Here is a 20,109-nt window from a genome sequence, read left to right as displayed (position 1 = left end):
GGAAAGTTCTTGCCTATAAATATATTGATGTGATATAAAAAGATTATGATTATTGGTTTAACGTAGTTGTCGGATGTAGTTAAATTTTATTGTAACTGATCTTAAAACAATTAGTTTTGGATAAGATGTAATATTCTTACATCAAGAGGGCGGATGCAATTTTAGAGCACGACATTCATGTTCATTTGAACATAGTACTTTCAACGTGATTTATAAAATTTTAGTAAATAATAACTATTAATTCATAATTTGAAAAATATAATGCGTTTAAAATTTAAAAGGCTGAATTCTTAAAGTGTAAAATCTTGAATCCGACTTTGCTTATACGAAGGTTAAATTGTTTATTGTTATAGTAGTTTTTTTTTTCCTTTTTCTGAATCACAGAAATACTGTATTGATTAATTAATTCATGGCTGCCACCGAAAGTGACAAAATGACAGTTTGTCATTCAATGAATGGATGGTGAAACCGTTAACGAAAACCCAAAAAAAGCACTAGAAGATAATGAATGAAAAAAGAGAGGGAAACAAGGGAAAGAGGGGGAAAAGTAAGGAACAAAATGATTGGTGTCAACTGTCAAGTGGTCAATTTTAATCACAGTGAGAAATTTCAATTCCTCGTTTAAAGAAAGTAGGAAAAAAAAAGAAATCAATTCAATCTCGAGCACTAGCACGACTGAATCAACTATCAAAAAAAGATAGAGCCTGAAAACAGAAGATCAATCTAAGGAATGTCTACGTTTGTTGGGGAAAAAATAATCTATGGAATATCTATGTTTGTTGCAAAAAAAAAAAAAAAAAAAAAAAGAATCTACGATATCTATATATTCAAGTTATTTATGGGTAGTCTGACTCGGATACTTTTCCATTGGAATTCTAATTTTACAACATTTACAGAAGAAGAATACCTACCAAAGCGGTAGCTAACTTTTATATAACAATTGTAAAACCAACAATGCTGAATGGGCTGCTAAACTTTGACATATCCACGAGATGAATGTATATATAATGCCGTCACACCCCTTTTTTTCCGTTATAAAAAAAAATTAATTAATTTAATTTGTTGGTTTAAAAAGGGTTTTTTCTAATTAAAGTGACGTTTTGAGAAGAGATTATTTTATTTATTCAGAATCGCCACTTGGAATTAAGGTTTTGGTGTTCCAAGTCACCTTATTGAATCCCTAATCAAAAGGAAATGACTCTTTATTTTTTTGGTCTGCGAAAACAAAAGTCCGGGTAAGAAATTCTGTTGACTGGGGAAAAGGTATTAGGCATTCCCCAAGTCCCGTGGTTCTAGCACGGTCGCTTTTACCGACTAATGTTGAGCTTAAACCAATCTTGGATAAAATCATGCTTGCCTTAATTCTAGTTTGCCCAATTAATTCGCTTTGAACATAATGACTTATATTTTTGGTCATGCCTCACTCCCTCATATGTATTCCTTTCGCTCTTTTCCTTTTATTATTTTATGGGACAACAAGATTGAAATAAATCACATCTCATCTCGGTCATCTCTCACTTATTTAATTGGGTCTTAAATGGACCATTAACATAATTACCACTTAAATTAATTAACTATAAACTTTTATACCTTAGCAGGAATGGGCTGTCGACTACATCTTAAATTTTTCTTAAAAATAAAAATCACTTGTATGCCTTCAACTCAGAATAAAATCATTCACGTGCAAAACTTGAATAATGAACACATTTACGAATAACTTGGGAATATTAAAACAAGATAGAACTATGAGTGTAAATCCATATCAAATATGCTACTAACTATCATTGGATTCTTATTGCTAATACGTACATCTTTCATCATAAAAATGAAACACATATATAAGACATTCGCACAAGGACATGATTTCCATCATAATGTACGGCTCAAAGCGAAGATACCGATTTAAAATTATTTGTATCGGTATACTACTGAATCAAAGGACTGTAAATCAAGATGAACATTTTAATGGCATGCTTACCTAACATCAAAAAGAAAAAAAACTATCTAAGACAACCAAATACCTCCAAGAATCAATTTTTGAATCATTTTAAAAAATAGCAAAACGTCATCAGCACTATAGCATGAACTAGAATACTACACCATTTAATTTATAAATAAAATTATCCATATACACAAATTTACTTCAATCAAAACAAAGAACATAAAGAAAAAAACTTAAATGTGGATTCTTCGTCATCTATTAAACTCCATTTATTCACATAAATACTTCAATATCTCATATTTTCATTATAAAATATAAATTATAAGCATATACCATATATTTTCCTAGTATATTTTCTGTGTATATTTACATGCAGGATTTCATTATTTTTTTTTACTCATATAACATGTATTATATACATTATTATACCATGTATATATCCACTATTATAGTATCATTATATATTTATTCTACGCATATATTCGACTACAACGTGTATAATACTGTGTATATAGTTAATTTATTAACACTACAAGTTTGGAATTCTACCATTCTTATTCTAATTCATGGAAGAAATTAAATTTCAATACTAAACAAAGGGAACTGAGCATTCAAAGGCTAACCATTGATGTTATCATAAACTTTTAAACTCAAAATGGAATAAACTATTAGTGATGTTAGAAGAAAGCTATAACCTAACGTGTTACTAACAAATTTCAGAACCATTAAAACATGCACACAAAAATAAATAATTTTATACTTAACAATCTTTAAGAGCACTAACAAGACCATTGAATATATATATATATATATATATATATATATATATATATATATATATATATCTCCATACTTAGCAAAGAAAATGGATTTGGGAGACTCCAGCATATTCAACTTCAATTTAAATTAGAACTCGAACATATATAAGTCTCAAACTATTAAAAATCAAAAGATATTATCCCATATCAAATGATTCTTTAACAGAACTTTGATTCATCTAATGTATCGAAATAGAAAAGTAATACCGAAAACGAACCTTCAAATTCTTTTCGATCAACAACAAAAGCAACGTACAATCTACAGAGTTCCAAGGCTAACAAAAGCTGACTTTCAAGTCCACGAACTCGAAATAGCGAACAAAACCTCAAACTCAGTTTCCAAACCAAACCTTTACGGAGCTGGTATTTTTTTTCTGTTTGCCCTCAATGTATTTTTTTTTTTTACTGTGTCTTTTGCTCTCTTTGCTTACTGTTTTTTTTTTCAACTGCTTCTGATCTGTGTTTTTTTTTTCTTCTTCGTTGCTTTTTTTTTCTACTCCTGTTGCTTTTTCTTTCTTCTGTTTCTGATTTTTCTAACCCTCTCCGTTGCTTTTTTTCTTCTGTTTCTGATTTGTTTTGCTGGGTATATTTATACGGATGTGTGTGTGTGCTGTGTCGTGGGAGTGTGTGTCGTGTGTGTGTGTGTTTGTTGCATGAAAATGGGACGTCAGGGAGTGGGAGTTAGGGAAGGGGTCTTGGGTAGTTAATTTAGGATGGGGACGTGAGGTGTTAGTTTAGGATTTTACTGCTTTTGCTTTTTTTATTTTTTTTATTTTTTAAACAAAGATAAAAGTATACAAAATAAGAAATTAGCTAATCATTTATAGACCAATGAAATATAGCAAAAATTAAACAGCTAGTTCATAGTCAAAGAATAGTAAAATCACTAGCTTATTTATTAAACCCAAATTAGAAGAATTTTTTTTTATTATTATTATTATTATTATTTCAAAAAAAATTTCTCTTACAAATAAAAATGAAAACAAGATTTATTTTAAAATGTGACTCTATTTTTAAAGTTTTCAATTTTTAAAATAAAACTAACTAAAATTGACATAAAAATCAAGATGTCTAATCTAGACCTAAAAGAAATATTTAAAAGCTAAATAGGGTGTAAAACTTATGTTCGGTCAAAAATTAGGTGTTTACAGAATGTCCCTCTTTGCTTGGAAACATGAAGAGTTTTCAGGCAAAGATGTGAACACTGTGACTGATTTTTGACCTGACTATTATTTGAAAGACGAAAAGAAATAAAAGAAAAGGATGTGACCGAGTCCTGGTTTTGTGCATCCTACATATCCCGGGTTATAAGGGAATCAGGTCACGTGTAGTTCAAGTGGGTAGAAGGATGGAAGGATGAGTTGGAGAATCGAGTGAGGTTCCTTCGAGGTTCCGGTCCGTGGCTCCTGTTATTACATTAAAGAAATGAAAAATACAACAAAAGAAGAAAGGAAATACAAGATCCTATTTACTCTACTTGTCTTGAATCTTCCTTTAGACCTTCACTTGGATCTTCAGTTATCACCTCACCTTCTTTCGGTGGGTACCTTGATCTCAAAGTATGATCTTGAAGTTAGAATGTGTGACTTGAACTTGCAACTTGTAGTAAATTGCTGATTATCTTCCAAGTAACAGTTCGTAGAATATTCTTGGATGCTTGTTTCTTGACTAGAGGCTGAGAAGATGAATCTTGAGATGTTGGGTTGCTTTATATGTCAAAGACGACTCTAACTATCCTTACAATTGAGCATTCTTCTTTTCTCTGACCAATGATGGAACTTCATTCTTGAATATCAATTCTGTGCTTCACGGGAGAACCTGCAAGCCATCAAAGACAAACAAAAACGAACATAATTTTTCTGTCCCAGTTTGTACCAGGAAAATTTTGTGAGTGTTACCAAAATCATGAACCACTTGGGACTTCATTCTGAGGTAGTCAACCTGAATTTTTTTTAAAAAAAAACATGACTTTATTTTGAGGTAGTCGACCTGAAAAAAAATGACTTTATTCGGAGGTAGTCAACCTAAAATTTAAATACGTGACTGTATTCTGAGGTAGTCAACCTGAAATTTAAATACGTGACTGTATTCTGAGGTAGTCAACTTGAAATTTAAATACGCGACTGTATTCTGAGGTAGTCAACCTGAAATTTAAAAACATGACTGTATTCAGAGGTAGTCAACCTGAAAATATGACTTTATTTGGAGGTAGTCAACCTAAAATTTAAAAACGTGACTGCATTCTGAGGTAGTCAACCTGAAATTTAAAAACGTGACTGTATTCTGAGGTAGTCAACCTGAAATTTAAATACGTGACTGTATTCTGAGGTAGTCAACCTGAAACATGACTGTATTCTGAGGTAGTCAACCTGAAAAATATGCGACTGTATTCTGAGGTAGTCAACCTGAAAAATATGCGACTGTATTCTGAGGTAGTCAACCTAAAATTTAAATACGCGACTGTATTCTGAGGTAGTCAACCTGAAACATGACTGTATTCTGAGGTAGTCAACCTGAAAATATGACTTTATTTGGAGGTAGTCAATCTAAAAATATGACTTTATTTTGAGGTAGTCAACCTAAAAAATATGACTTTATTCTGAGGTAGTCAACCTAAAATTTAAAAACGTGACTGTATTCTGAGGTAGTCAACCTGAAAATATGAGAAAAGCAGAGATTTTTGTTCCCTAAAATGCAACCAGGGAATGTCGTACCCTGTGAAGACATGAAAAGAAATAAGGGTTTTTGTTCCCTAAAATGCAACCAGGGAATGTCGTAACCCGTGAAGGCATCATAAAAAGTAGGGGTTTTGTTCCCTAAAATGCAATCAATAATAACATGATTATATGCATATCAAACGAAAAACAAACATTTGAGAACTTTACTTTATAGCGTTCATCATATATTTTTTTTTAATAACTGTTTTTTTTTCCTAAATTTCTTCGCCCCTATTTTCAACAAAGAAAAATTTGTTAGTCTTAAAATGGCGGTCAGTTTGTGGCCTTCACTCGCTGTGGAAATTGTCTTAGAGCCCATCCCACTTTACGAAAAACGAGGCTGACAATGATTGACCAAATTGCTTAGAAACTATCTTTGCTTGCGAGAGACCATGATCTTCCAATGCCCACCTTGACTATTTTGTACCTCGTATCATTTTGCGTATGTAGTGTAACCGATCTTATTCTTAGAGCGAATTTTTGTTGTGGTGATCCTTCCCCCTAGTACCTCGAAATAATGCTTTGCTTTTTCGGGCAATTCACTTTTTTGGATAGAACACGAATGGCTTTATGCCGTTGCCGATGCGGTGCGTGCCCAGTAGTCTTTGCTCTGTGCCGTTGGGAAACTATAGTCAATTTTGCAGCCTTTTCTTTGCTCTTGAATGTGACGCAAGATTATGCCGAAAGGGACTCAAAGGACATACTAGAGATAAGGAGAAGAAAATGACAAGAAAAAATAAAAATAAAAAATAAAAGGAGTTATGTTTAAACAAAAAGGTGTCCCTTTCGGGGAAAGAGGGAAGAGACTTATCTGGATGTATATGCCGACTTCAACGAATCATGACATGCATTTTGGACTGGACGCTTGATCCGTCTGAGCTGTCTAAATCTCAAAATATAGTACCCTTCAATCCAAAACCGAGCTTTCTACCTAGATCGTGTTTATGCCGAAATAGAAGAAACTCATTCGATCAATGGTTCCCTTTGCGGGTCTTTACCAACTGACCTTTCTCAAATTATAATCATCTTATAGTGCCCTTGAAGGTTTTCACCGATAAGACTCTCTCATTTTTTTTTATCTTACAATCGTCTTATAGTGCCCGTGAGGGTTTTCACCAATAAGACTCTCTCATTTTTCTTTTCTCTTTTGCATTCAAATAAAGCGTTGTATACAGCACCAAAGTCGTGGCACGCTGATTTGGCATTCTCAAAGATCGATTAGAAGGTCTAAAAGGGGAAAGGCAAAAAGAATCATAGATTGAATTACAACTTTGGAACCTTTTTATGAAATAAAAATAAAAAAAATAAAAAAATGTCCCAGTTTCTTCGAGTACTAGGGAAATATGATTTTTTTTTGTGGGACCGAACCCCGAAATAGGGCTTCCTACGTATCCTTTTAGGAATCAGGTCAAACGTAGTTCAATAAACACATTTTGTTTTTGGTGGGACCGAACCCCGAAATAGGGCTGCCTACGTATACTTTTAGGAATCAGGTCAAACGTAGTTCAATAAACACATTTTGTTTTTGGTGGGACCGAACCCCGAAATAGGGCTGCCTACGTATCCTTTTAGGAATCAGGTCGAACGTAGTTCAATAAACACATTTGATTGAGTTTTTTTTTTTTTTTTTTTTTTTTTTTTTTTTTGCGCTACATTAGTTCCAAAGAGGGAAAACAAAGAAAATGTGAATAAAGCTCAAAGGGGCTAGAAAAGGGTGACCGCTATTTGGATTGTGAGAACGATAGCCTTTCGTCATCCCGAACCGAAAATGCGAAGTACCATAGCGTCGAAGTGAAAACATATCAAACATAATATCTTTTGACTGAGTCTGTGTTAATGGCTATGTCAGTCACCTTTCCCTCTATATCGGATAACTGCAAAGCTCCCTTTGACAACACCCGTTTGATAACATAAGGGCCCTGCCAATTTAGGGCGAATTTTCCCCTCGCTTCTTCTTGGTGTGGAAGGATGCGTTTCATAACAAGTTGGCCCACCTCAAAATGTCTTGGATGCACCTTCTTGTTGTAAGCGCGAGCCATCCTTTGCTGGTATAACTGGCCAAAACAAACTGCTGTCAACCGCTTTTCATCGATTAACGATAATTGTTCTAGTCTAGACTTGACCCATTCATTGTCATCAATCTCTGCTTCAACAATGATTCGAAGAGAGGGGATCTCTACTTCTGCTGGTATGACTGCCTCAGTTCCATAAACCAATAAGTAAGGAGTTGAGCCAACAGACGTGCGGATTGTCGTGCGGTACCCTAAAAGAGCAAAAGGCAATTTCTCTTGCCATTGCCTGGATCCTTGTACCATCTTCATGAGGATCTTCTTGATGTTTTTGTTTGCTGCTTCAACAGCTCCATTGGCTTTGGGTCGATAAGGGGTAGAGTTGTGATGCACAATTTTAAATTGCTCACATACCTCCTTCATGAGATGACTATTAAGGTTGGCCGCATTGTCCGTGATAATGGTCTTTGGTATACCAAAACGACATATGATGTTAGAGTGAACAAAGTCTACCACTGCTTTCTTGGTGACTGATTTGAACGTAACAGCTTCTACCCATTTGGTGAAGTAGTCAATGGCAACTAGAATGAATATGTGCCCATTAGAAGCTTTTGGCTCAATTGGCCCAATAACATCTATCCCCCAAGCTACGAAAGGCCAAGGAGCAGACATAGGGTGCAACTCCGACGGGGGAGAATGAATTTTGTCACTGTGAATTTGGCATTGATGACACTTGCGAACAAAGCGAAAACAATCTCGCTCCATGGTAAGCCAATAGTATCCTGCTCGAAGAATCTTCTTTGCTAGAACATAACCGTTCATGTGCGGGCCACATACTCCGGAGTGCACTTCATTCATGATCATTTCAGCTTCTTGGGTATTCACACATCTCAACAAATTCAAATTCGGGGTCCTTTTGTATAAGATCTCCCCACTCAGAAAGAAACCATTGGAAAGTCGCCTAATAGTTCTTTTTTGATCTCCATCGGCATGTATTGTATATTGTTGTGTTTTTAAGAATCTTTTGATATAGTGATACCATGGCTCACCATCTGACTCTACTTCAATTGTATTGCAATAACCATGTTGATCCCTAATTTGAATCTCCAACGGATTAATGTAAGCATTGCCTGGGTATGGAAGCATTGAGGCTAAAGTGGCTAAAGCATCAGCCAACTCATTGTGAAATCTGGGAATATATCTGAACTTGATCGACTTAAACCTTTTGCTAAGGTCCTCCAAACATTGTTTGTACGGAATGAGCTTGATATCTCGAGTTTCCCATTCACCCTGAGCCTGCCGAATGAGTAAGTCAGAATCTCCCAAAACTATTAACTTGTGTGCATCCAGATGTATTGCCATGTTTAAACCCATTATGAAAGCTTCATATTCCGCTGTATTATTGGTACAAAAGAAGCGAAGTCGTGCCGTGGCGGGATAATGATTCCCCATTGGTGAAATGAGAATTGCCCCAATCCCGACACCTTTATTGTTGACCGCTCCGTCAAAGTATAATTTCCAGACGTGACTGTCATCGCGAACTTCCTTCTCAACTGAATTAATCTCTTCGTCAGGAAAGTAAGTATTCAAAGGCTCATACTTATCGTCAACTGGGTCTTCTGCCAAATGATCGGCCAATGCTTGTGCTTTTATAGCAGTGCGGGTGACATAGACAATGTCGAACTCCGTAAGTAAAATCTGCCACTTTGCTAACCTTCCACTCGGCATAGGTTTCTGAAAGATATACTTCAAAGGATCCATTCGAGATATAAGGTGAGTCGTATAGGATGAAAGATAGTGCTTCAGTTTCTGGGCGACCCAAGTCAAAGCACAACACGTTCTTTCTAAAAATGTGCATTTGACCTCATAGCTTGTGAACTTCTTGCTCAAATAATAGATCGTTTGTTCCTTCTTGCCTGTGGCATCATGTTGTCCTAGAACGCAACCAAAGGAATTATCCATCACTGATAGATACAAAAACAAAGGCCTACCCGGTTCTGGCGGGACAAGCACTGGAGGGTTAGATAAATATTCCTTAATCTTATCAAAAGCCTCTTGACACACGTCTGTCCACTTGACAGCGGCATCCTTCTTCAACAACTTGAATATGGGCTCACATGTAGTGGTGAGCTGAGCGATGAACCTACTGATGTAGTTCAACCTACCAAGAAGACTCATGACTTCAGTTCTGTTCTTCGGGGGCGGTAATTCCCGAATGGCCTTTATCTTGGAGGGGTCTAATTCAATTCCTCGCCGACTAACTATAAACCCAAGAAGTTTCCCAGATGGAACTCCAAATGCACACTTGGCTGGATTGAGCTTGAGGTTGTACTTGCGCAATCTTTCAAAGAACTTTCTCAGATCACGCACATGGTCAGCTTGAGTTCTGGACTTAATGATCACATCATCGACGTACACTTCGATTTCTTTATGCATCATATCGTGCAAGATAGTAGTCATAGCTCTCATGTGAGTTGCCCCTGCGTTCTTCAAACCAAATGGCATAACCCTGTAACAGTAAGTACCCCATGGGGTGGTGAAGGCGGTCTTTTCTGCATCCTCTTCATCCATCAAAATTTGGTGATACCCAGCATAACAATCCACAAAAGATTGAATCTCGTGTTTGGCACAATTGTCAACAAGAATGTGGATGTTAGGCAAAGGAAAGTTGTCCTTTGGACTGGCTTTGTTCAAATCTCTATAGTCAACACAAACTCTGTTTTTCCCATCCTTCTTTGGTACGGGCACAACATTTGCTAGCCATGTAGTAAATCGGACGACCCTGATCACATTTGCACTCAATTGCTTCATGATTTCCTCTTTAATCTTATCACTCACCTCTTTCTTAAATTTTCTTTGCTTTTGTTAGACTGGTGGGAAATCAGGGTATGTATGAAGTTTTTGCACTACCAGATCAACGCTCAAACCCGGCATGTCATCATAAGACCAAGCGAACACATCTTTATATTCAAACAAAACCTGGATTATGTCATCTCTGGTCTTTTGTTCGGCATGAATGCTTATCTTTGTTTCTGTAGTTTCTTCAGAAGTTCCCAAATTAATTGCCTCGGTTTCATTTAGATTAGGCTTAGGCTTATTCTCAAATTGATCTAGTTCCCTTTTTATTTCTTCAAAAGCCTCTTCTTCATCATATTCATCAACCTCTTGATTCATTGTTTCGAGATTAGACAGCTCTTTAAGATCTGGACGTGAATTCCGTATGCATGTCATGTTATTAAAGCCGGCGTTAATGAAACTGAAATGAAAATTAAATAACAAAATTAGGGAAAAGGAGAAGATAAAATTGACTAAGAAACTGAAACTTCATTTTATTGAATTGGAAAGGATAGAAAGGTTAACATTAGAGCATAGCAACTAAACTATTTGGATTACTACCCAGAGAATAATCCAAATATAGAAAAAACAGCAAAATAAACTACCAAGACTCCTTCTTTGTGGGGAGAAGAGTAGCTTCCCAGTTGGCGAGCTTGACTTCTGGGCCAATACGTTGCACATCTGCATGACTAGGGCCTTCACCAATCTGAACCATGTTTACTCCATAGAACATTTCTTTGAGACCTTGACATATTTCGTCCACGTCATCTTGGACAGACATGTCTTTATTCTCTTCAAAACGTGACCTAGTAAAAGACTTGGCAATGTGGGGAACGGGCTTTGGCAATTTCCAAACCTTATTTTTCTGCTCTTTTGCCCATTTTCTGTCAGCATTAGTTGGCCTAAAAACCCAAACCAAAAGTATCTTGATTACCAAATGGAGAGATAGGGTCAACAATTCCTTGCAATGACACCTCCAAGCCCTTTCCTGGCTCATAACCGTTTTGCAGCATTTGTGTAGCCACCATGACTGAAGTAGAGGATAGACGAGGTTCTAGGATAGGCTTCCCTTCCATAAACTGATCAGCTGCCACTATTTCAAAGGTCTGAAATATGAGGGATTCACAACCTTCCTTGGCCTCGACACATGGGACAGAAGGGTCTCTATATATTGAAAGATCATCTTCACCGTGAACAATAATTTCTTATTTCTCATATTTAAACTTGACCACTTGGTGTAAAGTAGATGGCACCGCTCTGCTTGCATGGATCCATGGCCTTCCTAAAAGCAAGTTGTAGGAAGTGTCCATGTCTATAACTTGGAATGTGATCCCAAAATCAACAGGTCCAATTTTTAAAGTAAGATCAATCTCACCAATAGTGTCTCTTTTTGCGCCATCGAAAGCTCGAACACACACATTGTTAGTACGAATTCTATCTGTGCTGATTTTCAAACTTTGCAAAGTAGAGAGGGGGCAGATGTCCACACCCGAGCCTCCATCAATCATGACTCTTTTCACATAATGTTCTTCACATTTGACAGTTAAATGCAAAGCCTTATTGTGTCCAGCTCCTTCCACAAGCAACTCATCATCGGTGAAAGTGATTCTATTCACCTCAAATATTCTATTGGCCATCTTTTCCAAGTGACTTACAGTTGTTTTGTTTGAACATATGCCTCATTCAGAATTCTAATCAATGCTTGACAGTGCTCTTTAGAATGTATGAGCAAAGATAGCAATGAAACCTGAGCAGGAGTTTTTCTCAACTGATCAACAATAGAGTAATCCTGAACTTTCATCTTCTTCATGAACTCTTCAGCCTCTTCTTCAGTGATAGGTTTTTTCATCGGAAATTGGCTATCCCTAGCTTGTTTGGCTTTCCTTAATTCTTCTGGAGCATAACACATTCCAGAACGCGTTAAGCCACCGGTTTCGTCTATTTCTTCAACAATCTCCATGCCCTTGTAAGTCACAATGGTTTTGTTGTAGTTCCATGGGACAATTTTCATGTTTGTCACCGGAAGTTGTGTCGTGTGCTTTATCACAATTGGTTCTGTCATCTTTCCTAAACCATTCTGGTTTTGACCAAACCTGGGAAAACCACTAGGAACATATAATTTTGGTCCAGTTACTAATGTCTCTTTTTTCTTTGTGGCTCCAGGAACATACAATATCAACTTCCTCGAGCCTTTGAGATTCGCATTATAACTTTCACCTTTTACACACAACGGTGCTTCTTGTGCAGACTTTGTCACTATACCCAACCCTTCTTTTAAGGTGTCAATTTCCATTATTGTTTTGCCTGTTTGCTTGTATTCCTTATCGTCACAGATCATCCCAACAACATGAGCATTGTTGTGAGCAGGAAGTGGGTTGTTGGTGACATTCGAAGCCTCTTCGTCATGTATCACAATTGTTTTGTCATCAATTAGCTTCTCAATGGCTCTCTTCAAAGTAAAACAATTTTCTGTGCTATGACCCTGAGCGTTAGAATGATACTCGCACCTGACAATGGGGTCAAAACCTCTTGCATTTGGGTTGACATTATACGACATGATAGGTTCAATCAAACCCAATTGTATCAATTTCCGCAACAAGCTTGTGTATGATTCTCCAATTGGGGTGAAATTTTACCTCTATCTTTGTTCTCTTACATAATCAGTCTTAGGACGTGGATTATAAGGTGCTTGAAAATTTTATTGTTGGGGACAAAAGCCTTGTGGAGCAGGCGCCCTCCATTTTTGGCGTTGAGGCGGTCGGGCATATGCCTGGGTATTGAAAACCGTATATTGGGGTGGAGCAATTGAGTAGTGGGGATCCTGATGCGGATAAAAATGTTGAGGTGAGTTGGATTGTCCTCGTAAGATTTGGTGGTTTGTCCCCCTTTGAGCAGCACTGGACCCTGATGCCATCATGGATCCTTCCTCTTTCTTTTTTCGATTTCCAAAACCACCAGACCCATTTTGAATTGCTTGGGTGGTAGCCTTGAGTGCTACTTGACTCACAATTTTGCCGGACTTGATGCCATTTTCAACCATTTCCCCGACTTTAATTGCTTCTGCGAATGTCTTTCCCATTGTGGAAAGCAAGTAGTGGAAGTAATCAGGTTCTTGTGCCTGGAGGAAAACATTAATCATTACCGACTCCTTCATCGGCGGTTTGACCCTGGCAGCTTGTTCCCTCCACTTGATAGCATATTCTCTAAAACTCTCGGTAGGCTTTTTTCTTATACTGGCGAGAGAAGTGCGATCAGGCACAATATCAATGTTATATTGAAATTGTCGAACAAAATCTCCTGCCATGTCATCCCATGTAGGCCAATTAGAAATATCTTGATCGATGAACCATTCTGAGGCAATTCCCACTAGACTTTCTCCAAAACATGCCATGAGTAATTCTTCCTTACTCCCTGCCCCTCGTAGTTGATTACAATACTTCTTCAAGTGTGCTATGGGGTCACCGTGACCATCGTACTTCTCAAACTTCGGAGTCTTAAAACCAAGGGGCAAATGAACATTGGGGAACATACACAAATCTCTGTATGAGACGATTTTTGGACCTCCTAATCCTTGCATATTCCTCACACTCTGCTCTAGACTCTTCATTTTTCTAGCTATTTCTTCTTGTCCCTCATTCTTAGCAGTTTTCTCGATCTCGACGGGGGAACTATACTGCTGAAAGGGGTTATACGAGTCTGGGACTTTAAAAGTCAATTCCGGAGAATAATATTGATCGTGGTGACCTTTAGATGGAGGCTCATTATTGGACTTCTATACCAGTGTTGGTTGAGGGATTGTAGTAGTTTGTATAGTGGGGATGCAAAGTGGGTTATTTCTGAGGGGTGCATTTGAAGGGCGCACAGTGAAAGTTCCAGAAGTGTTGGATATGTTAACATGTTGACCAAATCCAAGAGGAAAAAGTGGATCACTTGTCGGGGTTTCAATGGGAATTGACATAGTCACATCCGAGAATCCAGGGATTGAAGATGGTGGAGCTTGCCCATTCATCCAAGCCTGGTACATGTCAGCCATTTGTTGTCTCAACATCCTTACTTCCTCTCTTGATGCTGATTCATGTTGAACCATCTGACCTTGAGATTCATCACCGTCTGACTCGTTTCCATCCTTATGGGCCATTATCCCCTTACTTTTGGACCTTGTGTTATATTCGTGAGGAGCCAGTTCAACCACAAACCAACCACCTTATCTTTAAAACGAGAACAAACAAGTTAGGGTTTAGCATTTTGCATATATTAATCACACATTGTATGCCATGCACCTAAATTATTTCCCATCTAATATGAGCATCGGAAGGCTTTCATGTTTCATTTCGGCTTTTAGGTGAATTCATTTCTCATTTTATTTATTTATTTTTTCCTCTTTTGGTGATTTTGAAGTATTTTGATCGAACCCATTAAGGGATGCCTACGTATCATGTTAAACATGAATCAGATCATTACGTAGTTCATGAAAAAGAACAAATTTGGATTTTTTGAATCAACTAAAAATATTTTTATTGACTTTTAAATTAGTATTTTTCAATACAAAGACGTAAAGGAAAATAACCAAAAAGAAAGGCACCATAGACTCGAAAATACTAAATCGGGACTAGAATATCCAAAACAAACTAAAAATAAAGACTCGAAAAGAGTCAGTCTCAAAATACAACTACTGAACTAGAACTCCTAATAATTATAACTAAACTTCAATCTTGAGAAATCCTCAATCTTGCATGTGAACTAATGCATATCTGCTCACGGTGCTTCTGGCCCAGGCTGACCCCCTAACATGCGATATATCTGCTTCAGTTCTGCTGTGAAGTGGCGTGCGAAGGTAGGCACCTCTCTAGCAAATTGCTCATAACCCATCCCCTGACAGTCCAGGCAACTTTGAGCAACATGAACAGCTAAATACTAGACATGTTCTCTAACATCCTGATAGTTCTGCTCTAAGTCTCGGACTTGCTGCTGGCGAGTAATGGCTATCTCTCTTATACCTGCCTCACGATTCAATGCTAATTCAACCTGGTTTCGAATTCTTGCTCGGTCATTCATTAATTGGTTCCTTTCTACACCAAACCGAACTCTTTCTCTGTCAAATTCAGCTTGTTAACGAGCTTGCAGGGGCAAGAATTGAGCTTTCTCATCTTCAAAACGTGCTTTCTCTGCATCCAATAGGTCTCCCTTCTCATCTAGCTTCCTTTGCAACTGATCCACAGCTTGTGTGACAATGCCTAAGTCCTCATACAAGGTCTAAATTGTAGAGCGATGTTTCCTCACAGCTGTTTTGCAGGCTGTCGTAACTCTATCATCCACTTCTTCCTCCATCTGGGCCAAACACTCTCTGGCATTTGTTAGCTCTTTATCGAGAGCGTGTAGAGTGGACTGATAATTTTTCTCCACATCTACACGGGTTTGCATGATCCTCGCTTCGTATACAGCCTGTTGCTCATTTAATCTAGCTCGAAACTCATGTTCAACCTCCAGACGGGCCTGCCAAACTCTTGCTCTGACCTCTGACTCTCTGTCCAACTTTCTTTTTCTAGACCCCTCGGGCCCTTTTTCAGACAGGGATGGCTTGCGCAACCACAAAAGGTACCCAGGAACTACTTTCCCCCTGTCACGATCCTCCACCATTTCTCTCAATTCGGAGATTATGCCTCTATACCAAATCTTCAGTATTCCATCACTATAAAAAAAAAAGCCTGGAGGAGTGTTACATAAATATGCTCATGTTTTCTTCTCGAGGAATTTCTTGAAGTCTACCTAGCTGTCGCATAACCCGAAGTGGGGCATAAGTTTGGACACCCCTGAGCCCAATTAGTACTAGAAAATGATGGTGTGAGGACATACAAATGACTTCATGTGCGGGGAACCAGTGGTAGTTCCAAATAATCTTATCAGCAGTCAACTTAGAGAGTTTTTCCTCCCAGGCTTTAATACCAATTGGTAAATCACACTTCTCTACCCTTTCTTCATGATCGGTCATGTAGTTTACCCAATCCGCATTGAATTTTGGTGCAAAATGATGACGATAGAAGTGTTCAAGAAACCAAATTTGTAAAAGAATGTTGCATCCCTCAAAATATATAGCACCTTCTTTACATTTGGTTAGTGCTCGGAAGATGTCCCCAAGAATCATGGGTATAAGAGTGGGGTTATCCATCGTAGTCAATGCCTGCACTACTCCAGCCAGACGAATATCAATTTGTTTATCTCGCTCAGGGAAAACAATACAGCCCAGGAATGCAACCATAAAAGCAAAGCGTCTATGTATTTTCCATGTCTCGATTTCTCCTTTGTTGTTAAGTTGACCCAAATACTTCTCAAATCCGTCTTCTTGCCCGTACCTTTCATATAAAAACTCCAAAGAAACCCAACCGCTTTCCAAACTTGCTTCCTCCATCTTATTGATTTTTAAATAATTCAAAAACTTAGTTCCATCCACCCGTTTCGGAACTATGGGTCTTTTATTACGAAGATCAGAACCCTGGAGCTTAGAACCCATCCCCATGAAGCCTGCAATTTCTTCTAGGGTCGGTGTCATTTCACAGTCTGAGAATCGAAACACGTTGTTCTTATGGTCCCATACCTGAACCAATGCCTCAAACACATCTCTTCTAGGTTTGATTTCCATCATATGCACCAGATGCCCCAAGTGAACTTTTACTTGCCTTTGGTCATATCCCCCCATGTTTCTCCACCATTGCCATAGTTTCAGTGGTATTTCATCGACAATCATGAACTTTGGTATCCCTTCAACCCTGGGCCTTTTATCACACACTCCTCTAGTTGGTAGCGACATATTGTACCTTTAGGGAAAATAAAGAAAATTAAGATTGAAACTTACTAAGACACAAAATTCCCGATTTTCTCGAGTATACAAAAAAAAACTTAAAAGAATGAGAAACTTAAAGTAGATTTGGCCAAGACACAGGTCCTTAAATCAATTTTTCGAAACAAACTCTGATAGACTTTATGGGAGGTTTTTAGACTAATTAAGGAAACGATCAAACGGAAGGTAAAACTAACTAATGAGACTATTTTTGCAAGATATAATAATATTTTTTATACTTTCGAGTAGAGTTTTAAAATTGTCTTAGCAAAAAAGAATGGAAAGGCGGGACCACAAAGTAATCATTTTTGCAAAAATCAACCTCTAATGTGACCGAATAGGAGACAAGATCGACAAAGTGGTTATTCTTATGAAAACAACATTTATTTACTCTCCATTGCAAGATTTAAAGCTATTTTGATAAAGATGGCCAAAAGCAAAAAAAAAAAAAACTAAAAGACTTAAAATTAGCTTTCTTCCTTTTTATTTATTTATTTATTTTTTCAAAACAAGATTTTTTTTTTATCCAAAAAAAAAATAAAAAAAATTGGAGGATAATTATTTCTCCCTTATTATTCCTAAACAACCTAAAAACCGGTCAACATGCGAAAGCCTTCCAAATACATGTGTTTTCATATAGCACATAAAATGAACATGGTGGTCTTTTGAAATGGATACCTGTCTTAGACGGACCCGACCCCTGTGCCGAGTCCCACTAAGTCAAATGCACGTGACGTAAATAAAGCGTAGCCTCCTAGGGATAATCATTACTTGTGGCTCATTCTACTAGGTTTAACATCCTAAAGGAGAGGGTGTCTAGACTGGCTTACCTGAGTGGACAACTCGAGCCAGGGAAGGGCCAGATTGCCGGTAGCAGAGCTTTTCCGGCTTCACTGGTGGTCCAACCCCGCCTAACATGTGTGACTGCTAATTATCCTGAACCAGGAGCGTAACCGCCCACAGGCTCATTCAGACAGAAAATTTTGTGGAGCGTAACCGCACACACAGTGAACAGTGGTGAATGTGTTCAGAGACTCAGAGGGGTGCGTAAGAGGAGACAATTTATATATGAATTCTGTTGACCGGGGAGAAGGTATTAGGCATTCCCCAAGTCCCGTGGTTCTAGCACGGTCGCTTTTACCGACTAATGTTGAGCTTAAACCAATGTTGGAAAAAATCATGCTTGCCTTAATTCTAGTTTACCCAATTAATTCGCTTTGAACATAATGACTTATATTGTAACACCCCGTACCTTTAACGAAAGTTTTGATCACGATCCTAGACTTAGAAAATCAGATAAAGAATGTGGGAATTGAAATTTTCCTGTTCAGTTGTGATATGGTGGTTTACGCCCATGAACAGTGGTCGTATTCCAATTTACGCCCATGAACAGTGATCGTAAACTGAAACCAAGAATTTCTGAACATTCTGGAATTTGACATTTTGAGGTCATATGGTTAAATACGGACCGTATTCCACTTTACGGCCCTTATTTCAAAACTTATTTGGTATTTGGGAAAACTTCCTTGATAAAAGTTGTAGATCTTTGAAATACCTTTCCAACGGTATCTTACGGGGGTCAAACGGACATCTGTCCAAAGAGTTATGGCCATTTTACGGAAGAGACGCAGTGCAGTCCGTATTGCAAAATACGACCCGTAAACTCAAAATACGACCCGTAAACTGAAATATGGCCAGTATTTTGCTGGACGTAAAGTGCAATTTTCCAGAACACTATATATTCGTCCATATCAGTTCAACTCATTATTTTTCACTCCCTCAAACCCTAGAACGACTTCATACTCTCCTCCAACATCAAGAACACCAAGGTAAGTCCATTATAATTATTTCAACTCAATTCTAACATATATCCTTGTAATCTAAACAAGAAATCATCATTCCTAATCTAGGGTTTTCAAGAAAACCCATCTCAAGATTCAAGAATCAAGATTTAGGAAATCTTCTCCAAAATTCAAGTCTTTAATTCAAGTTTTGGAGCAATTAAGGTATGTAGAACTTCCATCCACATGAGGGAATCTCTATGTTCTTCCCCATGCTTCGTTTCCTTGATATCCATGAAGTTAAAATCTTAGGGCATTAAACCCAACATATTGGTAACCCGTATTTAAGTATTTATGTACATGAATTTTGTATCTATATTCGTTGTTGTATTCCTAATCTTCCATTACGGTTATTACGAACCCTAGCTTAATCCATGAATCATGAATTCTTCCTCATGTGTTCTCATCATGTTCATATGAAACTTTATGATTTTATTTTGCAAGTTACAAGCATGTTTTCAAGTCAATTACAAATATAAGATTATGAACTATTGTATTACTCATAAATCAAGAACATGTTTACAAGCTATTTCATGAAACCATGTTTACAAGTTATTTCGTGAAATCATGATTACAAGACAAGTACAAGTTAATTCACGAAAGTCATGGGCTTCTTAACCAACTATATTATGTTCATGTTTTTGGGAGTTGCACGAATTACCGAGAAGGCTCAGATAGCCTGAAACTATGTAGCCACCATAGGACAAGGATCGCTCCGCCCAGTTAGGACGATACCTTAATTTTACACTGAATGGATCCATCAGGCATGTTACCACCTTATACCCTGGCAAGGTATAGGGGCTCTGCTGGTCCGGCGAGGTACCAGACTCCACGTATCCACGTGGTGATATCATGTGTCGGTTTATGAAATGCTCTCCCTACTTATCATGTTTTTACTTATGTTATATATATACGTATGTACACATGCTCATGTTCATGTCCAGGTTTTCAGTTTCAGTTCTTATCATGTTATTCCATGTCCCATGTTGTTTCTTTCGGTTACTTTACATACCAGTACATTCAATGTGTTGACGTCCCCTTTTATTGCCCGGGGGCCTGCATTTCACGATGCATGTACGGATTTACAGGACGACGTTTCTGCTCATTAGGAT

The 20,109-nt window shown here is 37.6% G+C and overlaps 1 protein-coding gene across 1 annotated transcript; it reads right to left on the bottom strand.

Annotated features, from left to right (window-relative positions):
• Positions 1-13,019: 13,019 nt before the first annotated feature.
• Positions 13,020-14,459, bottom strand: LOC132628360 (uncharacterized). Its single transcript, XM_060344145.1, has 2 exons — positions 14,100-14,459; positions 13,020-13,997 (listed from the first exon to the last, which is right to left on the bottom strand). The coding sequence occupies exons 1-2, from the start codon at positions 14,457-14,459 to the stop codon at positions 13,020-13,022; spliced, it is 1,338 nt and encodes a 445-aa protein (XP_060200128.1).
• Between the last annotated feature and the right edge of the window lie 5,650 nt (positions 14,460-20,109).

This window comes from Lycium barbarum, chromosome 2 (genome assembly GCF_019175385.1).
Source record: "Lycium barbarum isolate Lr01 chromosome 2, ASM1917538v2, whole genome shotgun sequence".
Lineage (NCBI taxonomy): Eukaryota > Viridiplantae > Streptophyta > Magnoliopsida > Solanales > Solanaceae > Lycium > Lycium barbarum.
Note: the sequence above shows the minus strand (reverse complement) of the source record. Positions and strands in the feature narration are given on the sequence as shown.